The sequence below is a fragment of the Erpetoichthys calabaricus genome, chromosome 4, assembly GCF_900747795.2.
Source record: "Erpetoichthys calabaricus chromosome 4, fErpCal1.3, whole genome shotgun sequence".
NCBI lineage: Eukaryota > Metazoa > Chordata > Cladistia > Polypteriformes > Polypteridae > Erpetoichthys > Erpetoichthys calabaricus.
The window spans coordinates 174,227,266-174,251,400 of NC_041397.2; the positions used below are offsets into that span (position 1 = coordinate 174,227,266).

A 24,135-nucleotide genomic window follows, 5' to 3' on the forward strand; every position below is an offset into this window, starting at 1 on the left:
AGCTTTATAAACCATAAGAATTTTAAAGTCAATTCTGAATGACACAGGTAACCAGTGTAGTGACATCAAAACTGGAGAAATGTGTTCGGATTTTCTTTTCCTGGTAAGGATTCTAGCAGCTGCATTCTGCACTAACTGCAAACGATTGATGTCTTTTTTGGGTAGTCCTGAGAGGAGTGCATTACAGTAATCTAGCCGACTAAAGACAAACGCATGAACTAATTTCTCTGCATCTTTCGATGATATAAGAGGTCTAACTTTTGCTATGTTCCTTAGGTGAAAAAATGCTGTCCTAGTGATTTTATTAATATGCGATTTAAAATTCAGATTACAATCAACGGTTACCCCTAAGCTTTTTACCTCCGATTTGACTTTTAATCCTAATGCATCCAGTTTATTTCTAATAGCCTCATTGTATCCATTATTGCCAATCACTAAGATTTCGGTTTTTTCTTTATTTAATTTGAGAAAGTTACTATTCATCCATTCTGAGATACAGGTTAGACATTGTGTTAGCGAATCAAGAGATTTGGGGTCATCAGGTGCTATTGATAAATACAGCTGTGTGTCATCAGCATAGCTGTGGTAGCTCACGTTATGTCCCGAGATAATCTGACCTAATGGAAGCATGTAGATTGAGAAGAGCAGCGGACCCAGGATAGAGCCTTGTGGAACACCATATAGAATATCATGTGTCTTTGAGTTATAATTACCACAACTAACAAAGAATTTTCTCCCTGCCAGGTAGGATTCAAACCAGTTTAAGACACTGCCAGAGAGGCCCACCCATTGACTAAGGCGATTCTTAAGAATATTATGATCAATAGTGTCAAATGCGGCACTCAAATCTAAGAGGATGAGAACAGATAAATGGCCTCTGTCTGCATTTACCCGCAAGTCATTTACTACTTTAACGAGTGCAGTTTCTGTGCTGTGATTTGTTCTAAAACCTGACTGAAATTTATCAAGAATAGCATGTTTATTGAGGTGCTCATTTAACTGCATAATGACTGCCTTCTCTAGAATTTTACTTAAGAAAGGCAGGTTAGAGATGGGTCTATAATTTTCAAGAGAAGAGGGGTCGAGATTATTTTTCTTAAGTAGGGGTTTAACTACCGCAGTCTTAAGACAGTCTGGGAAGACCCCCGTATCTAATGACGAATTTACTATGTCAAGAACATTATCAATAAGCACACCCGATACTTCTTTGTGTGTGATACTTCTGATGTGTGGTGACGTTCATGACTGGTGAGGCACTGACTCCTTCAGAGTCAGATTTACAAACATATGAACCCAAAAGGGTAGCTTATTCACTATTCAATTGGCAGCATGCACATTGACTACTGGTTACATTTCATCAGCATTCTGTACACACAGATAGGAAAGGTACATATTTATCTAAGAAAGAATGATACATTAATAGCGGCAAGAGAGAGTGGAGAGAACGCATTTGCTCTGCACCCTCCATGTGATCTAAATTTGCTGTTGCAATTTCTCAATTCATACTCATTCAATACAAATGAAAATATAGAGATGTGTACAAAAAATTTCAATTTTGACCTTAATTGAAATATTTAGTTGTTTTTTAAAACTTTTAATTCTGATGCTTTAATCAATTTTAATACAGACTGCTCAACAAAAGGATATTTTATTTAAGGTCAAAATTTAGTTTTTAAATATTGGATTTTTTTTCTTAGTCTGATCCCATTTTTATAAAATTGAAAACCGTTTATGGTCTTACCTTTATTTGTAAATGAAGTCCATGCGCCTATACTTCTCTATGAAAATCTTTGTCACTTTCTTGTAAAAGTCCTCTTTATTTTCCTTTAGTTTAAAAACTTTTAATCTTCCATTTTTGGCAGTCAGTCGGAACAAAAAGTAAAAATAAATGGACTGCTGCAGTTCACTTGACTTTCTGATATCGCTAACTTATTGGCGCCTTGAACTTCTGCGTAGAAGAACAGCAGCAACAAGCACATGTTAGGATCACAACCTTGTACCTTTTCACTGCGGTTTTATAAGTTCGATCAGCAAAACTAGATATGTCACACACATTTATGAAAGATATTAGCCAGACTGTGGAAAGTCAGGGTGTATAATAAATGCGTGTGCAAACATTTTATTGGCAACATACAGAGAGACAACAACAGGCACGTGCCAATTGCATGCATCACCCCTGTGTGTGAGGGACCACGCAGTCTGAGGTGAAGGCTTGTCTCGCCGCACCTCGCGTTTCTCCCCTGTATTTGAACAGGAAATGCACAAATTCAGCGATTTTGAGTATAAAAATTATAAAAATTATTGGAATCACAGAAAATCAAATTTATAGCACAGACCAGTGGACAATTTTATTTTATGTTATCATTATTATTTTTTTTACTTTCATGGTGACAGGTGAGACCGCATGTTCCTGTGTGAAGTGCAGTCATGGTGCCAGAGAAGTGCTAGACTTCCACTAAGCACTGATCATGCTGGAACTGCAGGAACCTCCGAGACTCTTTTCTTCTTCTCGCATACTACATTTGCTTTTATTATCATCTGCGCTGTAATTAAAGTATTTGCACACGTTACTTCCTCGCTTTCTACCCGCAAACATCTGTGCAAAACTCGCTATCGTCAACCACAAGCACTTACTACTTCAACCCGACGAGCTAAATGTGCTCAATAAACAAGCAACGGTCCTTTACGGAAGTTGCGCCACGTGACTATAGTAAGCCCAAGTTATAGGATCACTGCATAGTAAATGGCGCAATGTAACTGAACATTCAGGGTGATCTACAAACAACCCCTCTGCACAACTGAACTGGATTAAACGAAAATGCTATTGCTGTTTCTTCTTTTTTACTCAATTTTTGTTCTTGTTTGAGTTCATTCACAAATCACTAATTTTTATTTTTATTTAATTTTAGTTTCTCTGTTTGCTTTAATTTCAGTTCTCATTTTTGTAAAACGAAAAACAATATTTTTAACTCTAGTTCTCATTTTCATTATGAAAATATCACTGGTGAGCAGAACTGTAATCCAAAAGTAACAGAAAAAGTGAACACAGTAAAAAACACAATCTCCTCTCTGCCATTTCGAGTCCTTTTAGATCATTTGCCTTAATAGGCAGCTTCTTAGCACCCCCTGCGCAAAACCTCAGAAGAGCCCAGTGGTGAGGATCCCAATGGCTGCTGGGATTTGGAGTCCTTTTTAGGTAGCTCTGCTGCATTCCCTACTCCCTGGCCACTCACATGATACTGTATAGGCCAGTGGACATATTTTTTTTTTTAAATAGTAGCTGGGCCAAACCATTTAGGAGTCAGTTAAACCATTTATTTTTCAGAGGAGTTGCTGAGAGAATGTGCCCTGATCCAGTCTTTCTCACCAGTCGAGAATTGATCAGGCTAGTGTCTCTGGCTGTACAAAGAAATTGTCTGGTTTGGGTTTCCATCATCCTCTCTTCCACTGTTTGTGATATGGACCAGAAGGTCTGAAGTTGCTGAGGTAATGACGTGTCTGGTTTGGATGGGTAATGACCAAATATCCATTCTAGCAGAAGGGAAAGCTGTCTGAGTACAGGTAACAGTACAGGGGTGTTAACTGTAATCTTGTGCTCTGTTGTATTCAATGCAAATCAGAGTTCAGATAGCTACTTTGTCCATTCTCTGATATCTCTGAAAAAGGATACAAGCATTGTTTAAAAGGTCCAGTTCATCCATTCAGTGTGATTAGACTGGGTGTAGTATGCTGTGGTCTTATGGTGGTCCACCCCCAACTGCTTCTAGAAGTCTCCAACAACTGAGTTAATAAACTGCAGGCTCCCATCAGTAGCAATGTCCTTAATAGTGGAGAACACCTTCTTATCTGTGGAATTAGCCAATGGTAATAGCTACAGTCATCAGGTAAAATAGTCTCCACAACCACCATCAGGAAGGTTTTCCTGTCCTTTCCAGTTTGAAATTATCCCACTAGGTCCATGCCTAGGCATTCCCCTGGTGTTGTTTTGGCGACGGGCTAAGTGAGGACATAGACGTCGGACATACAGTACAAAGTTGAACATGGGACCAAGATGTCCTTGTAAACTGTTGTCCACCATGCCACTTCTAAGATCTTTAATTAAAGGTTTTCATACGTCCACGGTTGTACTGAAGGAAATATTCCCCTTGAGTTTCATAAACCACCAGCTGATAATGAAAGTTCTCACCTTTCATTGGTACTAATGTAGCAGTATAATGCCCCCTGTAGTTCCTTATAATTTATGCAGTCAGATTGCTCCCCAAGCCCGATCTCGATCCCTAACATACTGCTTGAGTGTGATCTGTGCCCTGCATATTCAGGGGATGATCAGGCCAAGGGTTCAAGGCCATTAATGCATATACCATGACTGCTGGCCCATGTACCCAAGACAGCACATCCGGGACAATGTTTTTACAGCACTTTTAATAACACACATTGAAAAAAACTGGTTAGCCTAAACTTAGTCTTTTGGAAGCTGAATGTCTAGGTCAAAGCCCTGTGGTAAGTAGATTTCAGACATTAACACCTCAGGGAAATGGTGCCACTTCCTAATGGCCCACATGGCAGCAAGACACTCATTCTCGGTGATGGAATAGTTGTACTTAATAATGGAGTTTTAATGTCTCCGAACCTTGGGATGAACTTGTGGAACCACAGACCAATCTCTGGGAAACATTGGAGTCTTTTAACCTGCTGGGATACTAGGTTGTCCACGATAGCCTTGATCTTCCTCGGATTAACTGTGACCCTATCCTCAGACACCACATAGTGAAAAAGGGTCAGTTGGTCATGAAGAAATCTATATTTCCCATTGTTAAGTCCTTTAAATTTTGTTGGACAGACAGAGAGAACACAATGATGTAATCAATATAGACAAGACACATCTTCCTGAGGAGCTCACTGAATACCTGTTCCTCGACCTGTTTGGAATGATGCTCAAGTATAAGGGATATGACTTTAAACTGGAAAAGTCTTCCTAGGGTTATGACGACCATCTCTTCAATATTGCCCCTCCCTGTTGTGATACTCTTTATACTGTCTGGCTTACTTGGGCTTGGTCAGCATTGTGGATGTGATAACACAACAGATCAGTTCAATCCAGTTTGTCCATCCACACAGAGGGCCATCTCCTTACTAAGGTTTGAACTAGTTCCTGCTGTTTGAGAATAGCCTTCTCTACAGGGTTGAACTAATCAACCACTTGTGTGAAATAATAATTCAAGTTAGGCCAACAAAGATATCTATTAGCCCTCTTACCAGAGGTAGGGGCTTTACTCCAGGCAACTCATATTCCAGTCATGACAGGTACATGGCAAGTGCTACTGATACTAAGTGTGAAATTTATTCCAGGAGCTACATTTGTGCCATTTGGCAACTAACAAGAACAAGTTGGACCTTTGAGTACCACATTTAGGAATTCCCGCTGCCCCGTACCACTCAATGGATCTCATCTACAAAATCAACATTACAGGCGCACACTGAGGGCTGAGCTTGGGAAACTCCATCTGCGGCAGAGCAATGGACAAGGACAACACTTCCCAGTTGTTCCTAACCCCCGTTATGTAGGCCAGCTACCCCAGTGGCTCTGAGACAGCAGGCCAGCTCTCTGGCATCTCCCACTGGATGTTTTTGTCCATCCTAGCCTCTAGGCACATTATGCACTGTGCAAAGAACTGTTCAAGAAACTACACCCACACAGCTGCCTTGCTGGATACTCAGGCGGCCGTGACATTGATGAGGTCATGAACAGTCATATCCTAATTAGTTAAACTATCTGTGATGTTATCTACATGTGTCTCCAGTTGTTCTAGGTACAGCTTCTGGTTTTAGAGAACCATCTCTCGCTGGTCTCTGCTGGCTGCCAGTACAAAAGGAATCCAGCATGCTTGCAGTTTCATGGACCTCAAGAGAGGCTCTGACTGTGACATGACATGGCCTAGGAACTGGACATATGTTGACAAGTTTTAGACTCAGCATAAGCTCCTCATTCTCCACTGTGCTTTCAACAGTTATGCTTTCTGTGAGATGTGTGGTGGAGCTGTGGGTGGGTGTTTGTGAACCGAGCCATGCTGGGTGTGTTCCTGGTGGCCCTAATAAAATTAATAAATTACTATTTATTTATTGTGAATCTTTTTTTGTTTGCATTTTCAGTTTTTGTTTGTGTTTTGCCCTTTAGGGCTACCATACTCAGCATAATTCAAGACTACATTTAAATAACCTAAGGGCCTGCTTGTTAGAAAGACATAGTCTCTGGTTGTTGATTCAAATATTTTTTATATTGTTTACTTTTCATACATTTATTTTTAAATTTTAGACAACCTACGGGGACATTTAGAGTATTATGTGGCATTGGGGATCAATACAGCACTAGACTTTAGATTAAGTTGATTTTTGGACTATCTTTGCCTCCTGAAGACTATTGCTGTAAACACTAAACTCCTTCAGTGTAAAAGGACATGAATTGTTATGCAGAAGAGAAATGTTCATGTACCTGTTTTGTAAATTAAGGCTATGTAATTTCAACAGGAGAGCACATCTTTATGAGCTGATTACATCAACGGAATTACTGTATATTTTAGATGTTGCTTGACTAATTTTTTGTTGTTTTTTAGATGCAGTTAGAAGACTACCTGAAGAATCTGCTGAAAAAAACAATTTACCGTAATCATCCTGCTGCCGTATGAAAACTTTAGCATTTTTTTTTTACTTTTAAATATTCTCTATGGACTTTGGTGAAAATGTAATTGAGAGTTGCTTCTTTTGGTAGTTTCCATAGGCTCAGATCTGATACTAGTCATATTTTGCTGTCCTGGTATGAGGCTGTCACCACTTGTCTGATAGATACTAATAATCTCTTGCCACATTATATTGTGAGCATGTGCCATGCAATAGCACGTTTACTGGAGTAGCAATGTGCCTTCTGGTTTTTGTTCCAACCAATTTATTAATCAGTTGGACTCGTGGTTTACTTAAACATGTCATGGTTTAGTTTTTACTACTTACAATGTGCCAAATCTGAATTTGCTTTCTCTTGCTATAGAATTCACAGCAATGAATTGATGTCCTAAGCATAACTATTAAGTGTTTATTCTCCAATTTCTTACTCAACAACTGCTATTAACGTAATCCTTGATGATAAGAATACAGACATGTCTTATCACCTTCACTTTAGTACTGAAAATTGTTTGCACTTGAGTCTACTCTTTCTCATTTGTAAAGAAACATATTTATGTCAATTGCAGGATATGAGTTAATAAACATAACCAATGCTCCATTTATGCTCTTTAATAGTATTTTTTGTAATTTTGACATTTCAAACAACAGGTTGTTTCCCTCATTTTTACAAACATTCCTTTAAAATGTGAGAAGAGTTACAGTAAGTAAACTAGCTATTGTAAACTGTCATTTGTCAAGTGAGACTTTTATAGATGGTGTGAGCAAAATCGAAATCAAAGCCACTTCTTTACTTGGCGTGCATGAAAGGCAGAGTGAAATTCCAACATAAAAAGAAATAAGGCAATGTAATTATGAACTAAAGTGCATCCTTTCATTGGTTTTCAAAATTTCACTTTGTATAAAAATAGAAACAAAGGCATTTATTGAAAATGTTTTATTGAGAATTTTGTTGCAGCTTCAAGTACAAAGAGGGAACCATTGCTGGAGATCATTACAGTCTCTTGCATTACACATGCACATTCACACATGCAGGACCCTTTAAACCTCCAGATAAATATGCATGTCTTTGGGATGTAAAAGCAACAAATTATGATTTCAGATTTGACAAGAGTCAATAAAATTATACAATATTATACCCTCACTGAACAAATTATCAGGAACACCTCCACACCTGCCTATCTATGCAATTATTTAATCAGCCAATCAGGAGGAAGCAATGCCTGATTGTTAGTGCCAGACAGGCTGGTTTGAGTATTTCTTTAACTGCTGATCTTGTTGGATTTTCACACACAAAAGTCTCTAGAGTTTTCTTAGAATGGTGCAAATAACAAAACCTTTCAGAAAGCAGCAGTTACCAGATGAAGTGCCTTTTTGATGACAAAAGTCAGAGGACAATAGCAAGACTGATCTGTACAACTGTACTGGACAGAAAAGCCTTTCAGAATGCACAGCATGTTAAACCTTGAAGAAGATGGGCTACCATAGCAGACAAACATTTCAGGTTCCACTCCTGTCTGCCAAGAACACAAACCAGAGCCTACTTGGGGCGCAAGCTCACCAAAACTGGACAATCAAAGCCTGGTCTGATGAATGTCAATTTTTGCTCAGGTCCACAAATAGTAGAGTAAGAATTTGGCAGCAACAGCATGAATCCATGCACCTAACCTGCCTTGTGTCAACAGTGGTGTAATGTTGTGGGGGAATGCTTTCTTGGCAATTGGGCCTGTTAATACCAATAAATCATTGCTTGAATGCCACAGGCTATCTCAGTATTGTTGCTGACAATGTGCATCTCTTAACGGCCACAATTTACCCATCTAGTAATGGCTACTTACATCATGATAATGAACCATGTAACCAAGCAAAAATCGACGCAACCTATTTTCATGAACAAGGCAATGAGTTCAGTGTCCTTCAGTGGCCTTCCCAGTTACAGGATCTGAATCCAGTGGAACACTTTTGGGATGCGGTAGAATGGGAGATCCACAGCATGAATGCAGACATGTCAACATAGATCAGAATCTTGGAAAAGTGTTTTCAACATCTTGTGAAATCCATGCCATATAGAATTGAGTCTGTTTTCAGAGTAAAAGGATGTCCTGCCCAGTATTAGTACAGTGTTCCTAGTAATTTTCTCAGTGAGTGTACATTTATTGTGAACTGATAAATGCTGGAGATACAGTAGTTGGTGAAAAGCTATGTTTCATTTTTTCTCAGTTTTATCAGACTTACCAACAAGTCTAGATCTGTGGTATAACTTGTAACTCTATGCATTTTACTGAATTTTTTGCCATTAACTACCGTTTTGAACATGGTACGCAGATATAATTTAGAAATTTTACTTTTGTTATTTTTGTCTGAATGCTTGTTCCAATTCTTTTCCAACTACACTAAAAGAGAAATTTTCATAAACTGTGTCTTGCACCTATACCTTTCTTGTTCAGGAAGATTATAACACATGCACAATTGAACAAGTTACATTATTGTAGCCTGCTCATTTTTTACACCAAATGAATACTTAAAATCAATCCATCCATTTTGTTATGTTACACTGAAATGTGACATTGATCTGAATGTTGAGACAAAAATCAAACTACTGAGTAACAGAATGCTTAAAAAAAAGAGTACAGAAGAGCAAGCCAGTATATCGCTACAGCCTCAGAGTTTCATGAAAAAAGCTTTTTTCTTTTTTGTGTATGACGAAAAGAGGGAGAGAGAGAAATACAAATTTTTTTTGATAAGACTCTGTTAAGAAAGTTCCTCTTTAAAATGTATTATAATTGGAGATGCAGAGTTATTATAGAGTATACTCAAAATTTTGAGTATATACAATAGCATATGGGGCATGGCTTTTACATAAATACAAATAACAATTTTATTTATATAAAAATATTAACAAAATACAACCAAGTCAGGTGAAACCAGAATAGTAAGTACAATAGTATCTTCCAAAAATACGCTGTGAAAATCAGCAATCAGCTCCCACCCTGAATACAACCCAATCTTGTTGTCACTTAGCATCTTTCATGCTAATGGTGTCCACAGATGATGTCCTCTAGGGAACCTCAAAAAGATCAAGATGCAATACTCCAGTTATTAGGGGCTCTTTAGCAGATTGTTGCCACATCTCCAGTATCCCACCATGGTCCTTACCAGCCTGGAAAAAGAGCAAAGAGAGAAACAGCTCGTGTATACAAAGAACCAAACCTAGCATGCAGAAATCTTCATCATTTTTGTTCACTTAAGAGTTTGGTAGCTGCATCAGGTTTCACCCCCTCCATCTTGAGCTTCTTCAATTTTCTGTTCCCTAGATCCAATATATGTACTTGTTTCCATAAGCACTCCTCAGTACTTGGCCAGAAGCCAGCCATCACTAACAGGTTTCACTGCCTGCAGTCCTCCCACTTCCATGTCTTTGATATGTGGGAAGAAAAACCTATTTTAGGAAAGAGTAATAAATTCATAAAGTAAGCTATTGTCTGTATACTGCTAATCATTACTAAAGCTTTCTTAAATGTTTCTTTAAATCAAATGATACTGGGCTGGTGTTTCCTGTTGGCCCTGTGTTTTTCTCTTGAGTAGTTCATATTTACTCAGCACTCCATTGTCAGCATTTCAATAATTATATAGGAACTCAGTCATTAGTGCGCTGTTCTTCACAAATGTTATTCTTGCCTTGATGACACTACCCAACCATTGCTCTGTGACTTTGAGTTGTTAGGGCTCAGGAGCTTGTCCCCTCCCAAGATTTCACCATTGAAGTTTGTGTAGTTTCATAAATTGGCAAAGCTAGCAGCTGTTTCTTTGCCCTTGATGCACTGCTACTATGATTAGCGATGAGAGATCAGTTTGTGAATTACATTTGAAGGAAAAATCAGTGTTGCATCAGAAAGTCATGCCATTGACACTGTAAAAATGGTACTAAGTCCTGTCTGGAAGCATTTTGTTGTGATAATTCCACATGTGTTGGTCTGTGATTTAGTGTTTTAAATAAGATTCTCTACTGAAAACAAACCTGAAGATAAGTGGACTTCCTGTTTCAAGCATACATCTTATTGAGTGGTAAAAGGTATATTGTGCTCGTTCTGGTAGTACAATGCCTGCTTTGCCAGTCTTGGCAACTGCAGTCCTAAAGATTCATTGGAGACAGAAATGACTACTCAGTGCATTCCTCTGTGTCATTTGGAGCATGTAATCCCAGCCTCATCTGCATGATCAAGATACAGGAAACAGAAATTGCTAGGGGAGTGTTCTCATATAGTATGTTTTCCCTGATGTATAATTTTGAAAAAATGGAGTGTTTTGCTCCATATGGTGATCTGATTTTACCTAAATTATACAGCTATAGATATGATGCATGTAAACATAGAAGTCTGAACAATGATTTAGTGAGCAATATTCCTACTTTCTCCACTCAAAAACCTTTAAAATTGTTTTTGTACTGAGTTTCATGTCTCAAAATTGAGAAATTGCATACAAAATGAAATTCGACTTTTTTGCTCATCACTAGCTATGAGGTATCCTACTTACCTGACTTCACTGCCTTTGCCAAGGGTCAGACCATTTCATCCATTTGCTTTTTTTTCCTACCAAAACATTTTCAAACCCTCTTAACCTACTTCAGGTATAAGACAGATAAAAGCCTTGGATGGGACACAACTCCATCACACGGACCACTCAAGCACATCCTTTCTTGGACACTAGGCCAAACTGTAATTGCTATTTCACTTAACATTTACATCTTTGAGATGTGGGAGGAGGATGATTCTGAAACAGGGAGAAAGTGCAAACACCATACAAGGTGTGGAGTTCAAAACTGGGTCCCTCTGTATGTGAGGATGCCATGCTAAGAGAAAATTATCAAGATTTAAATAGCTAAACAACAAAGACAATGATAACACATGTCCATAAGCTGTTATTCAATGTGACTTCCTCATTCCTAAAAATTAAAGTCAGAATTGGAGATTAATGATGTTCAGTTTTTATAACTAGTCTATTATATTCCTTTACTCACTAACTAACATATTAGACATGTTTTGAAACTTACTCTAAAACTCAAGGTAATCTTACATTAAAGGGACTTTTATCTTTTGCATGTGCATTTCAGCTTGAGTTCCTGGAAGTGAGCCAAATGTCTTTTATTCAAGACCTAGGACCAAAAGGGATGTAAGTAAATGGATATTGTCCCCTTTTTCTGTTTAATTCTTAAGAATGATTTGACTACATTTTCTCTAACACAAAGCAACAGGGAGCTGGCATTGGGCATGATTTACCACAATAAATTACATAGGGCCAGTTAACCTGAAATGTGCTTTTTAGAATGTGAGAGGAAACCGAAGTACCAGAAGAAAACTCATGATCACACATTCTATATACAGATAGTAACCAGGCCAAAAGCAGAGCTCGGGTCTATGGCAGCAGGTCACTATGTTATCCATAAAATCAGAAAATTACAAATCTAATTTTCTATAACTGCTTATTCAAATATAGGATTGTGAGGGACTAAATCCTAGTTTGGCATCATCAGGTACAAGTCAGTGGTCGTGACACATTTGGGTTTTCAAAAAAAGAAGAAAAGATCAATGTATATAAACATATAGATACCCCACAAGGCAAACCCCCCCTCTTTGTAGCAGTAATCCTAAGTCATTCCCAGGTTAAGTGGAGCATGGTGTCATTACTTTCTCTTGAAAATATTTTTGATGGCTCAGGATTCAGAAATGTTCAGTCACTGAGGTCCTTATTTCCTATTCCATCATCCTCTTTTTCATTTATCCCCAACTCCAGTGTGTTGCTCTGTAGAATTTCTACATCTTCGTCGCTTTTATCTTGCTTTCTTTTAACATTATTTCTCCATATGTTTTCTAAGAAGAAACCTGTTTTGTCAGTATTATTAAATGAACCTCACTGAATTCACGTCTTCTCAAGTTTGGTGAAATCGTACCAGTGCCTGGGAACTTCTTCAAACTCAGTGAAATGTATTGAAGTCAATGAGTGGATTATAATAGTGCAATGGTCTTTTAAATGTCCCTGTGGTCTAGGGATGTCTGTGTAATAAACAAAGCAGAGACAGAAAGGGGTGTTGGGGTACCTGTAGGCAAACCCATATAACTGGAATCTCAAAAGAGAAAAATATATAACAGCATTGAAGATATGTCTTTTCAGACTGGAGTGTGGTTCTGACTGCCAAAGATAGTGGTTCTTCTGGTTATGATGTTTTTCGGCTAGAAGAAGCAGTTTCAGGCGGATGGACACTGGAAGTGATGACAGTGGTGGGAAAGCCATTGATCTTCTATTCTGCAGAGAGGGGTAAAGAAAAGGCATTATTACAGAGTGCCAAACCCCAGAATGATGGAAAATTGCCATTACCAGAGCCCTTAAACTGCTCCCTATGCACACATGTGTGACATCTACCATCTATGCTGAGATGATTATTGTGGCCAACAATGTAATCTGAGCTGTGAGGCAATAGCGCTAACCAGTGCACCACCACGCATCCCTCAGATAAAATTAATACAATTCAATAACAAAACAGTACATTTCTTGCATTCATTGGAAGACAGGAATCATGAATTCACTAAGGTTTGGAGCCCACAAATTCTTAAGCAGGTAGTTGCCTCTATCAAACTGAAAAGTCCAGTTTTTTTTTTTTTTGTCCCTAATGCTTTTGCTCATTCACTGCCAGTGCTACCAAATGCACAACATGCTTGTGGATTCTTCAATCCTTCCTGTTTACATCAATTGCACAGCACTCTGGCTAACGCTGTTAAAGGTGTAGGCTCATGTGTTGCACAAAGATCTCACGCAAGTCCATACAAAAAGATATTATCTTTAAGACATGAATATAATAATATGTTTCCAGTTTCCTTCTTTGTGCACGTTTTGTGTTTAAATGTATTTGTAAGTTTTCCAGTACTGGATCAACATTATACACTTGGGGTGCTGTCCCATTGGTTGCTACAGCTCTGGAATTTCACGCTGGCCTCACAAAGCATCATGAGGCACTGGGGAAAAAAGCTGGCCACAAGCACATTTTCAGGAAACATTTGGCAAACAATGTCCCTGGCACACACAGCATATTCACAACGTAAAATGCTACAGCAAATTTCATGGATCTATATACTATTCAGCCTACTCCATTTTATGCAAAGCTCCCACCAAGCCCTTGCTCATTCATCTTCAGCTGATTAAGTAATGTGATCTTCCTCTGTCTATTCCCCTTGACTTAGATCTGATTTTTAAAATACATTACTTTTACTTCTAAAAACTCAAATCATCAGTTCAGATGTGTATGTTCATTGTTTCTCACTCCATATAAATGATTTGCTATGGGTCTTTCTAATGATCCTCTTTATTTTCTTTGTTCTTCTAAACACCCATATACTTTCTTACATTTGTATTGGGGATATCCTAAAGTCTTTTGACAAGCTGTGTCACAATTTCTTTCTTCGGCTATTTCCTGTGGCATAACTTTTACTCCTCATGTTTTCCTTCTCCTGTAAGTTTCTATTTTTTAGTTTCAGGGCAGATTTTTCTCTTTGGGCACACTTTTGCAAAGCAAGTCCAAGCTTTCTGTCTTTTTCTGGAATTCTTCTTTCTACTCTCTTGAAGTATCTGCTACTAGAATTGTAGGTGAAACCAGCTCCAATATTTCTGATCAGCAACCCAGAGTGCAGCTTGGTTGGACAGGAGCTGTTACCTGATTTCATTATTTCTTTATTTTTTGCCTCTTTGCCTTCTTTCCTCTGAGATTAACTTCTACTACATGAGGCTTTTAGGGGTTGTCATGGGGTGGGTGTTTTTATATGTAGTGATGTTTTCATGCTTGTGTTTGATTTGAATATTTATTCAATATAAATTTTATAACAAAAATAAAAAAGATGAAAATGGTTGATTAAGTATGTACATTTTTGAAATAGACACTATAAAAATATTATGTCCATCAGTGATAAAATGCAGATACTTAGAAATTGCATGCTCCTTAAATAATAGGGTAAAACCATGTCACGAATGACACATGCCCTAATCACAGCAACCAATTCTAAAACAATGATATTACCAACACGTGATTAAATAATGGTAAGCTTAACAAAACATGAAAAAATACAAAACATTTGATTCACAGCATGTGACCACTGAACTCAATGTTAGACGACTGTCCCTTGCATAGGAAGATTTGCGAAATTTGAAATTTATCAGTCAACCAACAAAGACAAAAGGAGAATGAGCAAACATCTCACAGGCAGTGACCCAGCCAGGATTGAACCAAGGTTCAGAAGCTAGGGGGCAGCGACACTCACCACTGTGCCACTGAACATTTTTCTTTTATCAAAATTTCTCTTGTTTATTTATGGTTTTAAAATGGGTATAATAATAAGAAGCTATATTTAAATGTACAAAAATGTTTATACTCTCATAATATCATAATTGTTTGCCAAAATTCAAAAACTTAAATGAATTGTCCAAAAACAATCAAATATAAAATCTTAATCCTATTCTTTTTTTCACCAGAGAAGGCCCGATACTGAAGAAATCTGGGGGGAATAAAATTCCTGTTTGCTATTGCTGTGGTTCCAATAGCATCTGCTATAGATGGTCAAAAAGGTGCGAAAAGGAATCAATGATTTGAAGATATTTGTAAAAGATGTAATTTTTTAAACAATTATGAATTATTAAAACAAAAACAATTAAAAAATATACAGCATTATTCTATAAAAGCACTTGCTAATGTATAGCCTGTTTTGGCTAAGGTGGAAAGTGTCAAGTCAGAAGATTTTTGAATAACAAATCAGCCTTTAGAGGAGGGGTGTCACTGTGTCAGAGGGTCACTATTATGTCTCATCAATCTAATTGTTTACCTGACCTTTTTACTTTTAATCTTTTTTATTCAGAAAAAGTGCTCTAGTATGTTATTTGCATTAAGAAGAAATTCAGAATTGCGTTTGTTTTTTTATATATTTAAACACTTAACTTTCTTTTACCATTTTTATTTACAATAATATAACACAATTTATATTCTGCATAGCACTCTTCACTGAGAGCAGATACAGAGTTGTAGTGGTCTGGTGCCACCAAGATTCACACTGTTGATAGGATAGTGATTTATTTATTTTTTCGGTGGAAATTCCAGAAATGCACCCAGCCTTGGCCCGACCTGCACACACTCACAGGCAGAGACACAAAATCAACAAATGAATAACTAATATATTAAATGGAAAGTCCAATACAAACAACAATCAGACAAGCTTCCCCTTTCTCCTAAGGTGATACAATTTTAACACAACAATGAATCACAATAATAAAAACGACAAACGACAATACAGTCCAATGCAGTAAAAGCGGATGAAATGGTTTGGTGTGAAGATGACAATCCTGGGAACAGCTTCTGTAATAAAGGAATGAAACAGTCCTACTGGTAGTCCTGAGCAGCAAGGGGTGAGATTTGCAGGAGCACTCCTTTTGAAGACACACAACATATAATCCACCACTATACTAACGATAGGCAGGCACGAGACAGTCCATTCATTCTAACAGGAAGCGATCCAGGGTATAATTGACTTTTCAGTAGACACGGTTACACAAAAACACAGATCTCCTGTTGCTCCGCCAGGCCCCCTTTTCAACTTTCCCATTGGCCTTTCTCATTCCCAGTAGCCCCTGCTCCCACTTCAGTCATCCAATGATGGTGATCCCCTTTGGGGCTGCTGGAAAATGGAGTTCTTACCGCAGTAGCACTGCTGCAGAGTGCTGTGAACAATTCTCAAGTAAAATAAAAGCTTATATTATACTAATTACTAAAGACAGAACTGATTTATATATAAATGCAAATTTGTTAAAACACAGAGAACAAGGTAGAAGCTGCCTAAAAATAAATGGAAACCAAACAATATCTGGTGTGGCATGGTGGCGCAGTGGTAGCGCTGCTGCCTCGCATTAAGGAGACCTGGGTTCTCTTCCCGGGACCTTAATGCGTGGAGTTTGCATGTTCTCCCCGTATCTGCATGAGTTTCCTCCCAGAGTCCAAAGACATGCAGGTTAGGTGCATTGGTGATCCTAAACTGTCCCTGGTGTGTACTTGGTGTGTGGGTGCGTGTGTGTGTGCCCTGCGGTTGGCTGGCGCCCTGCCCGAGATTTGTTCCTGCCTTGCGCCCTGTGTTGGCTGGGATTGGCTCCAGCAGACCCCCGTGACCCTGTGTTAGGATATAGCGGGTTGGAAAATGACTGACTGACTGACAATATCTGTCCATGAATTAATTGATGAACTACGGCCAGACGACAATGGTGGTGATTAAAATTGTACAAGAGCAAGTCAAAGACAATCCTGGAGACCTCGGCCAACTAGCCACCTACCCCCTCCTAGGATTTCTATAGTGCAGTCTGTGTTGGCCATCTGATCTGATGAGAGAATATTTCCATCCAAAGATTCCAACACTCCTTTATCTGAGATGACTTGCAACCTGGCAGTAGAGCAGTGGCATCAAGTGTCACATCCAAATACTGAGAAAAGAAACAGAATAGTGTTAGTAATGGTTTAAAAATATTGTGATACTTATATTTCTCTACTAACAGAGAATGACTAACAGAGTTTCAATTCATCTTATTTCTTTGGGGTTTACAACTTAAAATGTATCCATAGGAGCAGAGCTTCTACTTCAATGTTATTTTCATCTGTGTGCTTACTATTAAAAGGCTTGCAAACGCTAGACAGTAAGTTTATATGCAGGTATGAGCTGTATTAAATTATGGTTCGATCGACCTAAAGGTGGCAAGTTATATGCCTCTTTAACATTGATATATAACAAGTCCAGGATCCTGTTTTCTCTTTTTGTATATAGTCCACAAACTGATAAAATTAGTGAGAGTGGAGGAAAGTGAAACATGGTTAAAGTCCCCAGAAACTGTGATGAAAGCACTGGCATGGTCAGTAGTGTTTGCTTATTACATAATATACTGTGCAGGTTGTGATAACTGCATCTGATTTTGGGGTTGTACATTGCCAGCACAATGGAATGTGAAAACTCTTTCAACATATAGTTAGAGGAAAACCAACAGAAGAGCTGAAAACAAAGTGTATTAACCAGGAAGTCAATAACACCAGCATCAAATCGAAATAAAAACAATGAGTCAAACGTCAAAGTAACAAATGCAATGATTCATACAAACTATGCTGTGACATTAGGTGTCAATGAACTATATGACTGGTAACTACTTGTGTAAGCCTTAAACAAAATAGATGTCACTAAAAGGAGGATCTGTACTGATTTAAAATAGGATTCAAAAATAATAATAAAATTGTCAAAAATAATTAGAATGAAAGTGTCCCTATAAATCATGACACAGTCAATAGCCCACACCACAACAGACATACTGATTTATGCAAATTTTATGTTTGACAATATTTTGTATTGTATTAATTCAATTAATCACTATATTGTTACTGGATAATTGGAATCCCACATGATTTAATGAAGCAATTTAATTAATATCTTAAAACAAAAGTTTTATATTATTTATTGATTATAAATATTATTATTTATTGATTTTTCATCATGTTTTATTGTCTATCCATCCATCCATTGTCCAACACGCTATATCCTAACACAGGGTCATGGGGGTCTGCTGGAGCCAATCCCAGCCAACACAGGGAACAAGGCAGGAAACAAACCCCAGGCAGGGTGCCAGCCCACCGCAGGGCACACACACACACACCCACACACCAGGGACAGTTTAGGATTGCCAATGCACCTAACCTGCATGTCTTTGGACTGTGGGAGGAAATCCATGCAGACTTGGGGAGAACATGCAAACTCCACGCAGAGAGGTCCTGGGAAGTGAACCCAGGTCTCCTTATTGCGAGGCAGCAGCACTACCACTGTGCCACCTTGCCGCCTTTTTATTGTCTATGCGGTTCAAATTCAAAATGAGCTGCAGTTCAGTACACTTACACTTTATTGATGATTTCAGACTCTTTCATCCCTCTACCCATTCATTAATTGCACTGACTTGTTTCTGACATTAGGGTCTTGATGTTGAATCCGGTGGCACTGGATGCAAGGCAGACATTAGTGCCTATTGGGGTGCCAGTCCTTCACAGGGAATATTCATGCTTCCATGTTGGGTGTGTTTAAAACTGCCAATTACCTTAGTGCGTTTCTCCACATTTGTAATGAAAAATTTCAGACAGAACAGATATCAGAAATGGTGTTTTTGATTTTGTTTTTAAAATGCAATGTAAAACTGAAGCAATTCATTAATATTTGAATGTAGTGATATTTTTTTAATAGTTATGCACAAAGGTTCTTTTGCCTACTTTCATTTCATATTGTGTAACTGTAAACAAGTTTTGGGAAACCTGTTGCAGGTGAAATTTGCAGTGTGATTCATCGTGTCCTGAAATCGTCAATATTGATTGAAGTAGAAAATCATTTAAAACACACTTTAAGACTTAATTGAACGCATTAAGTGTGATTTATTTATGACTAAACTTTCACTTCCAAAGCTTTGATCATATCTTTATGTATTATTTCCTTAATTTCCAGATGGCTGATTGTCAAAGACTCCTTTATTGCTTACGTGAGACCTGAGAATGGTCAGGTTGGTGCTGTAATTCTCTATGACAAGGGATTTTTCATTAAAATTGGAACTAAAGAAACAAATATTAAGCATGGAGTGACTATTGAGAATCTTTCAAGGTAAATTTTATCATTTCCAAATCACTTTACCTGTAAGAATGCTTTAGATATTGACAATGGATATGGTGGATACTATTAAATGGAAAATGTAATGAAAATGCTATTAATTTTTAAATTTATTTTACTATTAACTTAAGCCACTATTTAGTAAAAATGGTTAGCCCTTAGACAGTTACTGTTGAGGGGTTGGGACTCTGCTCCTCAATATGTAGATTCAAAAAACATTCTCTTAATGCAGAAGTCAACATGGTAAAATAGCTTAGAAAAGACTATTGAAATTAGCAATAATTTAGGCCATTTTGAAGAAAATCTCAGAAACAGCGCGGTATATTTTAAGGAAATACATGACTACAAATGAAGATGTCGAGAACTGTAATAGAATGACATGGAAGCCTAGTATTTAGCTGATAGGGTATACTAGGAAGAAAAAGGCAGCATCGTGTATTTGGGTCCCAGTTATTTTTAATAACAATTTGCATACTTGACCTCTCTCTGTCTAGATTTTCAATTGCAGGCATATTTTAATAAGGTGGCTTTCCTCCAAATAATAATATAAGACAGGACACTTGGTCTCAGCTGTAACAAAATGTCATCCAAACCCCACTCTCCTCATGTAGTACACTATGTTAGTGTTAGCTACTGGGCACCTGATTGTGTGGGGAGTGTGAGGCATACTCCAGTAAATTTATGAGCAAACAAATAACATAGATATTGTGAAGTTGTGCAATTATTATTAAATCAATAATAATTAGTAGTGAATGAAATAACAAGTCCAGTACACTCTAAAATTATTGCCACTGATTGCTTCATTATTGTCTGCACTGCTGAGGTTAAAGTGTCTATTAGAATCATTGAACATCAACTTTTAAAAGGATAAGATGATCTGGCAAATTATTACTGAAATCAAAATATCTAGGACTGACCATTTTTCAATGAACTGCATTACCCAAACATTTAGGCTATACTCCAGGACAGTCGCTACAGAACAGCCAGCCTCTTGTTATTATTGACACTGAGATGAGAATGTCGTGCAGTTCACAGTATTTTAGTCACGTCAGGTTGTGCTGTACAGTGTTTACATGTTTATGGACCAAAGAGAATTATTAATACTTTAGAATAGGGGCTACCTAAATGCATCTATTGGTCAGTTACTGCTGTATAAAAATTCCAGTAACACTTTAGTTTACATTATTAGCGGCTATTAACAGTTTTAACATCATATAGAACAATACAAAATTACATTAACATACTGAAATTCTAGAGTCTTATTTGTAATGATAATCTATTATTGTTATAGCATAGTTAATGAAACATTTATATATCATTAATAGCTGCTTTATAATTTTTCTGACATCACTGTAAAGAGGTGCAGACAAAGGGACAGAGCAGAATCAGGGAATGAATTGTTACTGAGAAGGCAAAGCAAATGTCAGAACAGGGAGATCAATACCATCATAAAGTTGTGTTTTTTTTTTTAATTGCCAAAAGTCAAAATGGAATAAAGATGAGGTCAAAATGCAAAGAAAATACAATAAATCTTAGTATACAGAAAATATCCATAATCTCGGATACAGAATCTACTGTGATATATCAGCAGACTTATATATCGGTCACACTGATAAAGCAATCTGATGCAACTTCCGAGGCTCGCCGCTAGCATCATCTTTGTCATGCTGATTGAAAATGGTGGCATTTGTTAAAGAAAATGGAATTGCAGGAGATAAAGATTGATTGATCAACGATAATAAATCTAGTTCTTATTAGAAAACTAAGGTGATTTCCTAAATCCTTGATATTTGAAACATAAACTAAAGGTAAAATAATGAAAAAATAAATAAAACACATATAGGAAAATGTATTTCATTGAGAAAAAATTTTAAAGAACAGGAATCATAATGTCATGGATAAGTAAACTAAAGTTTTTAACAAAGACTGTAGTTTTGCTACAACTTGCAAAGCATGGGTTGCATTTTACAATAGGGGATATCTGTAGTGCACATTTTAATCACTTGTTGCTATGTATCAAGACCCTAATAGTAATGATTATTATTATTATTGTTACTAATAACTTTAATTTATACATGTTCCTAGATCTTAATAAAGTGTTTGTGTTACATAGCAATACGTGACCAATAGATGAACCTATTCATAGTCCTTAAAGCCCTGTCCTTAAAGTTACTGTAAAATCAACAGAAATGACTGAAACTTAAAGGTAATAAAAGGTGTATAGTAGCAATCATAGTATTACATATTGAAATAATTATTAAATAGTTTGTCAACCCCAATCTACAACATATTTGTTTTTGTGTCAAATATTAAAAATAGAGTAATGTTTGTTGCTGCATGATTTCACTACAAAGCATCAGGGCATTCATTAATTTATTGATAAGCATATGAACACAAATTCAGTTTCAGATGAAAAATGATCTAAACCAGTGGTTTTCGAGTTACGTCTTGGGGACCCCCATGGATGCAGATTTTTATTCTAACTAATTTCACAATCACTGCACCATTCTACAGGTTATTAACCTGTTTTAAAATGAAGAACTCATACTACATGTTTTTAAATAGATACCAATGTAAAGATATACAGTAGCTATAGAACAGTTAATTTCATTTTTGTTACCTTTTATTTATTATAGAAATTATTAATTTTCCACACATACTATAGTAAAAACAGTAAAATAATAGGTAAAAAAATATACATTTCTACTGTCAACATTAAAAAGAAAAACACGGCCCTCTCCAAACCAACCCCCCACTGTGAATATAGAAAAGAGATCAATTAAACTTTTGAGAGTACAGTTCATCTCTTCATAAAATAATTACCACTCTGCTTTCCTCTCAATTAAATGATTTAATTTCTTACAGTGATCCTCTGATCTTTTATATGTATGTACAAGTTCACAGCTGGATATGTATCTCCAGGAAGACTCTGATGAGACTCGGCCATAATAATAGTGCGTAGTTCATAGATATCTGGGTCACATCATATGGATATACACAAAGTGAGTTCATTTTTGCACAGCTCACTGGGCGTGTACAGTTCAGGTAGTGCATACATTGGATTAGGCAGACCACTGTGGAAGATGACATCTTTTGATGGCCTGATGCTAAGTGCTTTCTAAATGTGTGTCATCCAGCTCATGCTATTAAAACGTTACAGCCATTATATGTGTAACAATGTGTTCACAAACCTACATAAGTGTGCATTAACTTAGCACTGGAAGTGCCGTTTCTCATGCTAATGGGCATTGAGTTTTTACATTTGTAATTGTTTCATCGCTGTGAGTGTAATGCTCCTCTCCTTCCTTGACTTTTCCTAAATACTTGCACTGCTAATTTCTGTGTTGTAACAAAGATTCTACTCAGAAAAAGGGACTGATAGTATTTTACTTTCCCCACATTAGCTTTGTACCCATGTGTGAAGCTCTACTTCTTTCTTCTTGTACACAATTGACCACATTTGTTATAACTGTTTATTTTGGAAAGTCTTCTCCTGCTGCCATTACCGATATTATAGAAAGTTTCTGCCCATCTGTAAGACGCTAGTTGTCTCCTCTACGACTATTATTAATGAAAAAATGTCCTACTTATAAGTAGTGACATTGTTTCATTATGTGCAATGAAGACACTCATAGACAAATTTGAAGGATGTTTGGGGCTTCAGGTATGCAACATAAACTCACCTCAAATAGGATCATAATGCTTTTTATACAACTTTGAGTAAACAAGTACAAAGAAAACAGAATGCCAAGGAGGCTTTGGGGATGTTGCAGAACGTGTGCATTGCTGACTCTGCAATACCTTAGAGACTGATTTTTGACTAGAGAGTGAGATACTGTATCAATTTACTCTGAGCCAAAGTCATATCTGATGCCTGGGTGTGAGTTGGAGTCCCATCCAGAGACATCCTCAGCTTCTTGCCACAAAGAAGGCTTTAGTTAAGATTGAACCAGTGTCAGATTCCATGGGGAATTCTTCTTGGTCATCAATCTTCATCCAATTTGTTTTGGCTATGCTTATATTTAATCTCATCATCTCTGATTCTGATCTAAATACTCTCATCGGCTCTTCTAATGCTGTTACAGTCACTGCCAGAAGCACTGTCTTGTCTGCGTATTCAAGATATCTCACTAGTGCTCTGCCGATATGTAGTCTGTTTGTATGTATACTATGTAACATGTGAGAATAGCATAAAGAATTTAAACTATCAAAAAAATGTTTTCCCATTAAAACATTTTTTTCTCCAATGAATAAGAAATCTTCCATATACAGAGCTTCAAGTACCTGGGGGTTCACAATATCAACAAACTGGATTGGTCTGACAACACAGTGGCACTGTACAAGAAGAGCCAGAGCAGACTGCACTTGTTAAGAAGACTCAGGTCTTGTGTGCAGCAAGATTGCTGGTTATGTTCTACGAGTAAATAGTAGCCAGTGTGGTGTTCTAAGCTGTGATCTCCTGGGGAAGAAACCTGAACTCTAAAGAAGCACAACATCTGAACAAACTTATCAGGAAACCCTGCTCCATAACAGGGCAAACCTTGGACGCATTGGAAGATATTGTGGAAAAGAGGATGATGGTAAAATTTGATGCCATGTTGAAAAATCCTCTCCATCCCCTCCAGAAGGTGCTCACTTGGAGCAATTTTAGGCCCCAGGTTTATTCCACTAATGAGTGCTAAGAAGCACCTGTGGTGGTCTTTCTGTTTTTCATGTTTCTGCTGTTGCATGCTTTTGAGTTTATCCAATCTAATCTAATCTA

At 37.3% G+C, this 24,135-nt stretch overlaps 1 protein-coding gene across 1 annotated transcript in view; it reads left to right on the forward strand.

The window, feature by feature from the left end:
* The window catches only part of si:ch211-168k14.2 (phospholipase D1), a 208,137-nt gene that overhangs the window by 82,198 nt on the left and 101,804 nt on the right, over positions 1-24,135 (forward strand). The window contains exons 6-9 of the mRNA XM_051926630.1: positions 6,612-6,677; positions 11,783-11,841; positions 15,187-15,279; positions 19,215-19,367. Coding sequence (XP_051782590.1) covers positions 6,612-6,677; positions 11,783-11,841; positions 15,187-15,279; positions 19,215-19,367 — 371 coding nt within the window. The remainder of the gene's footprint in view (positions 1-6,611; positions 6,678-11,782; positions 11,842-15,186; positions 15,280-19,214; positions 19,368-24,135) is intronic.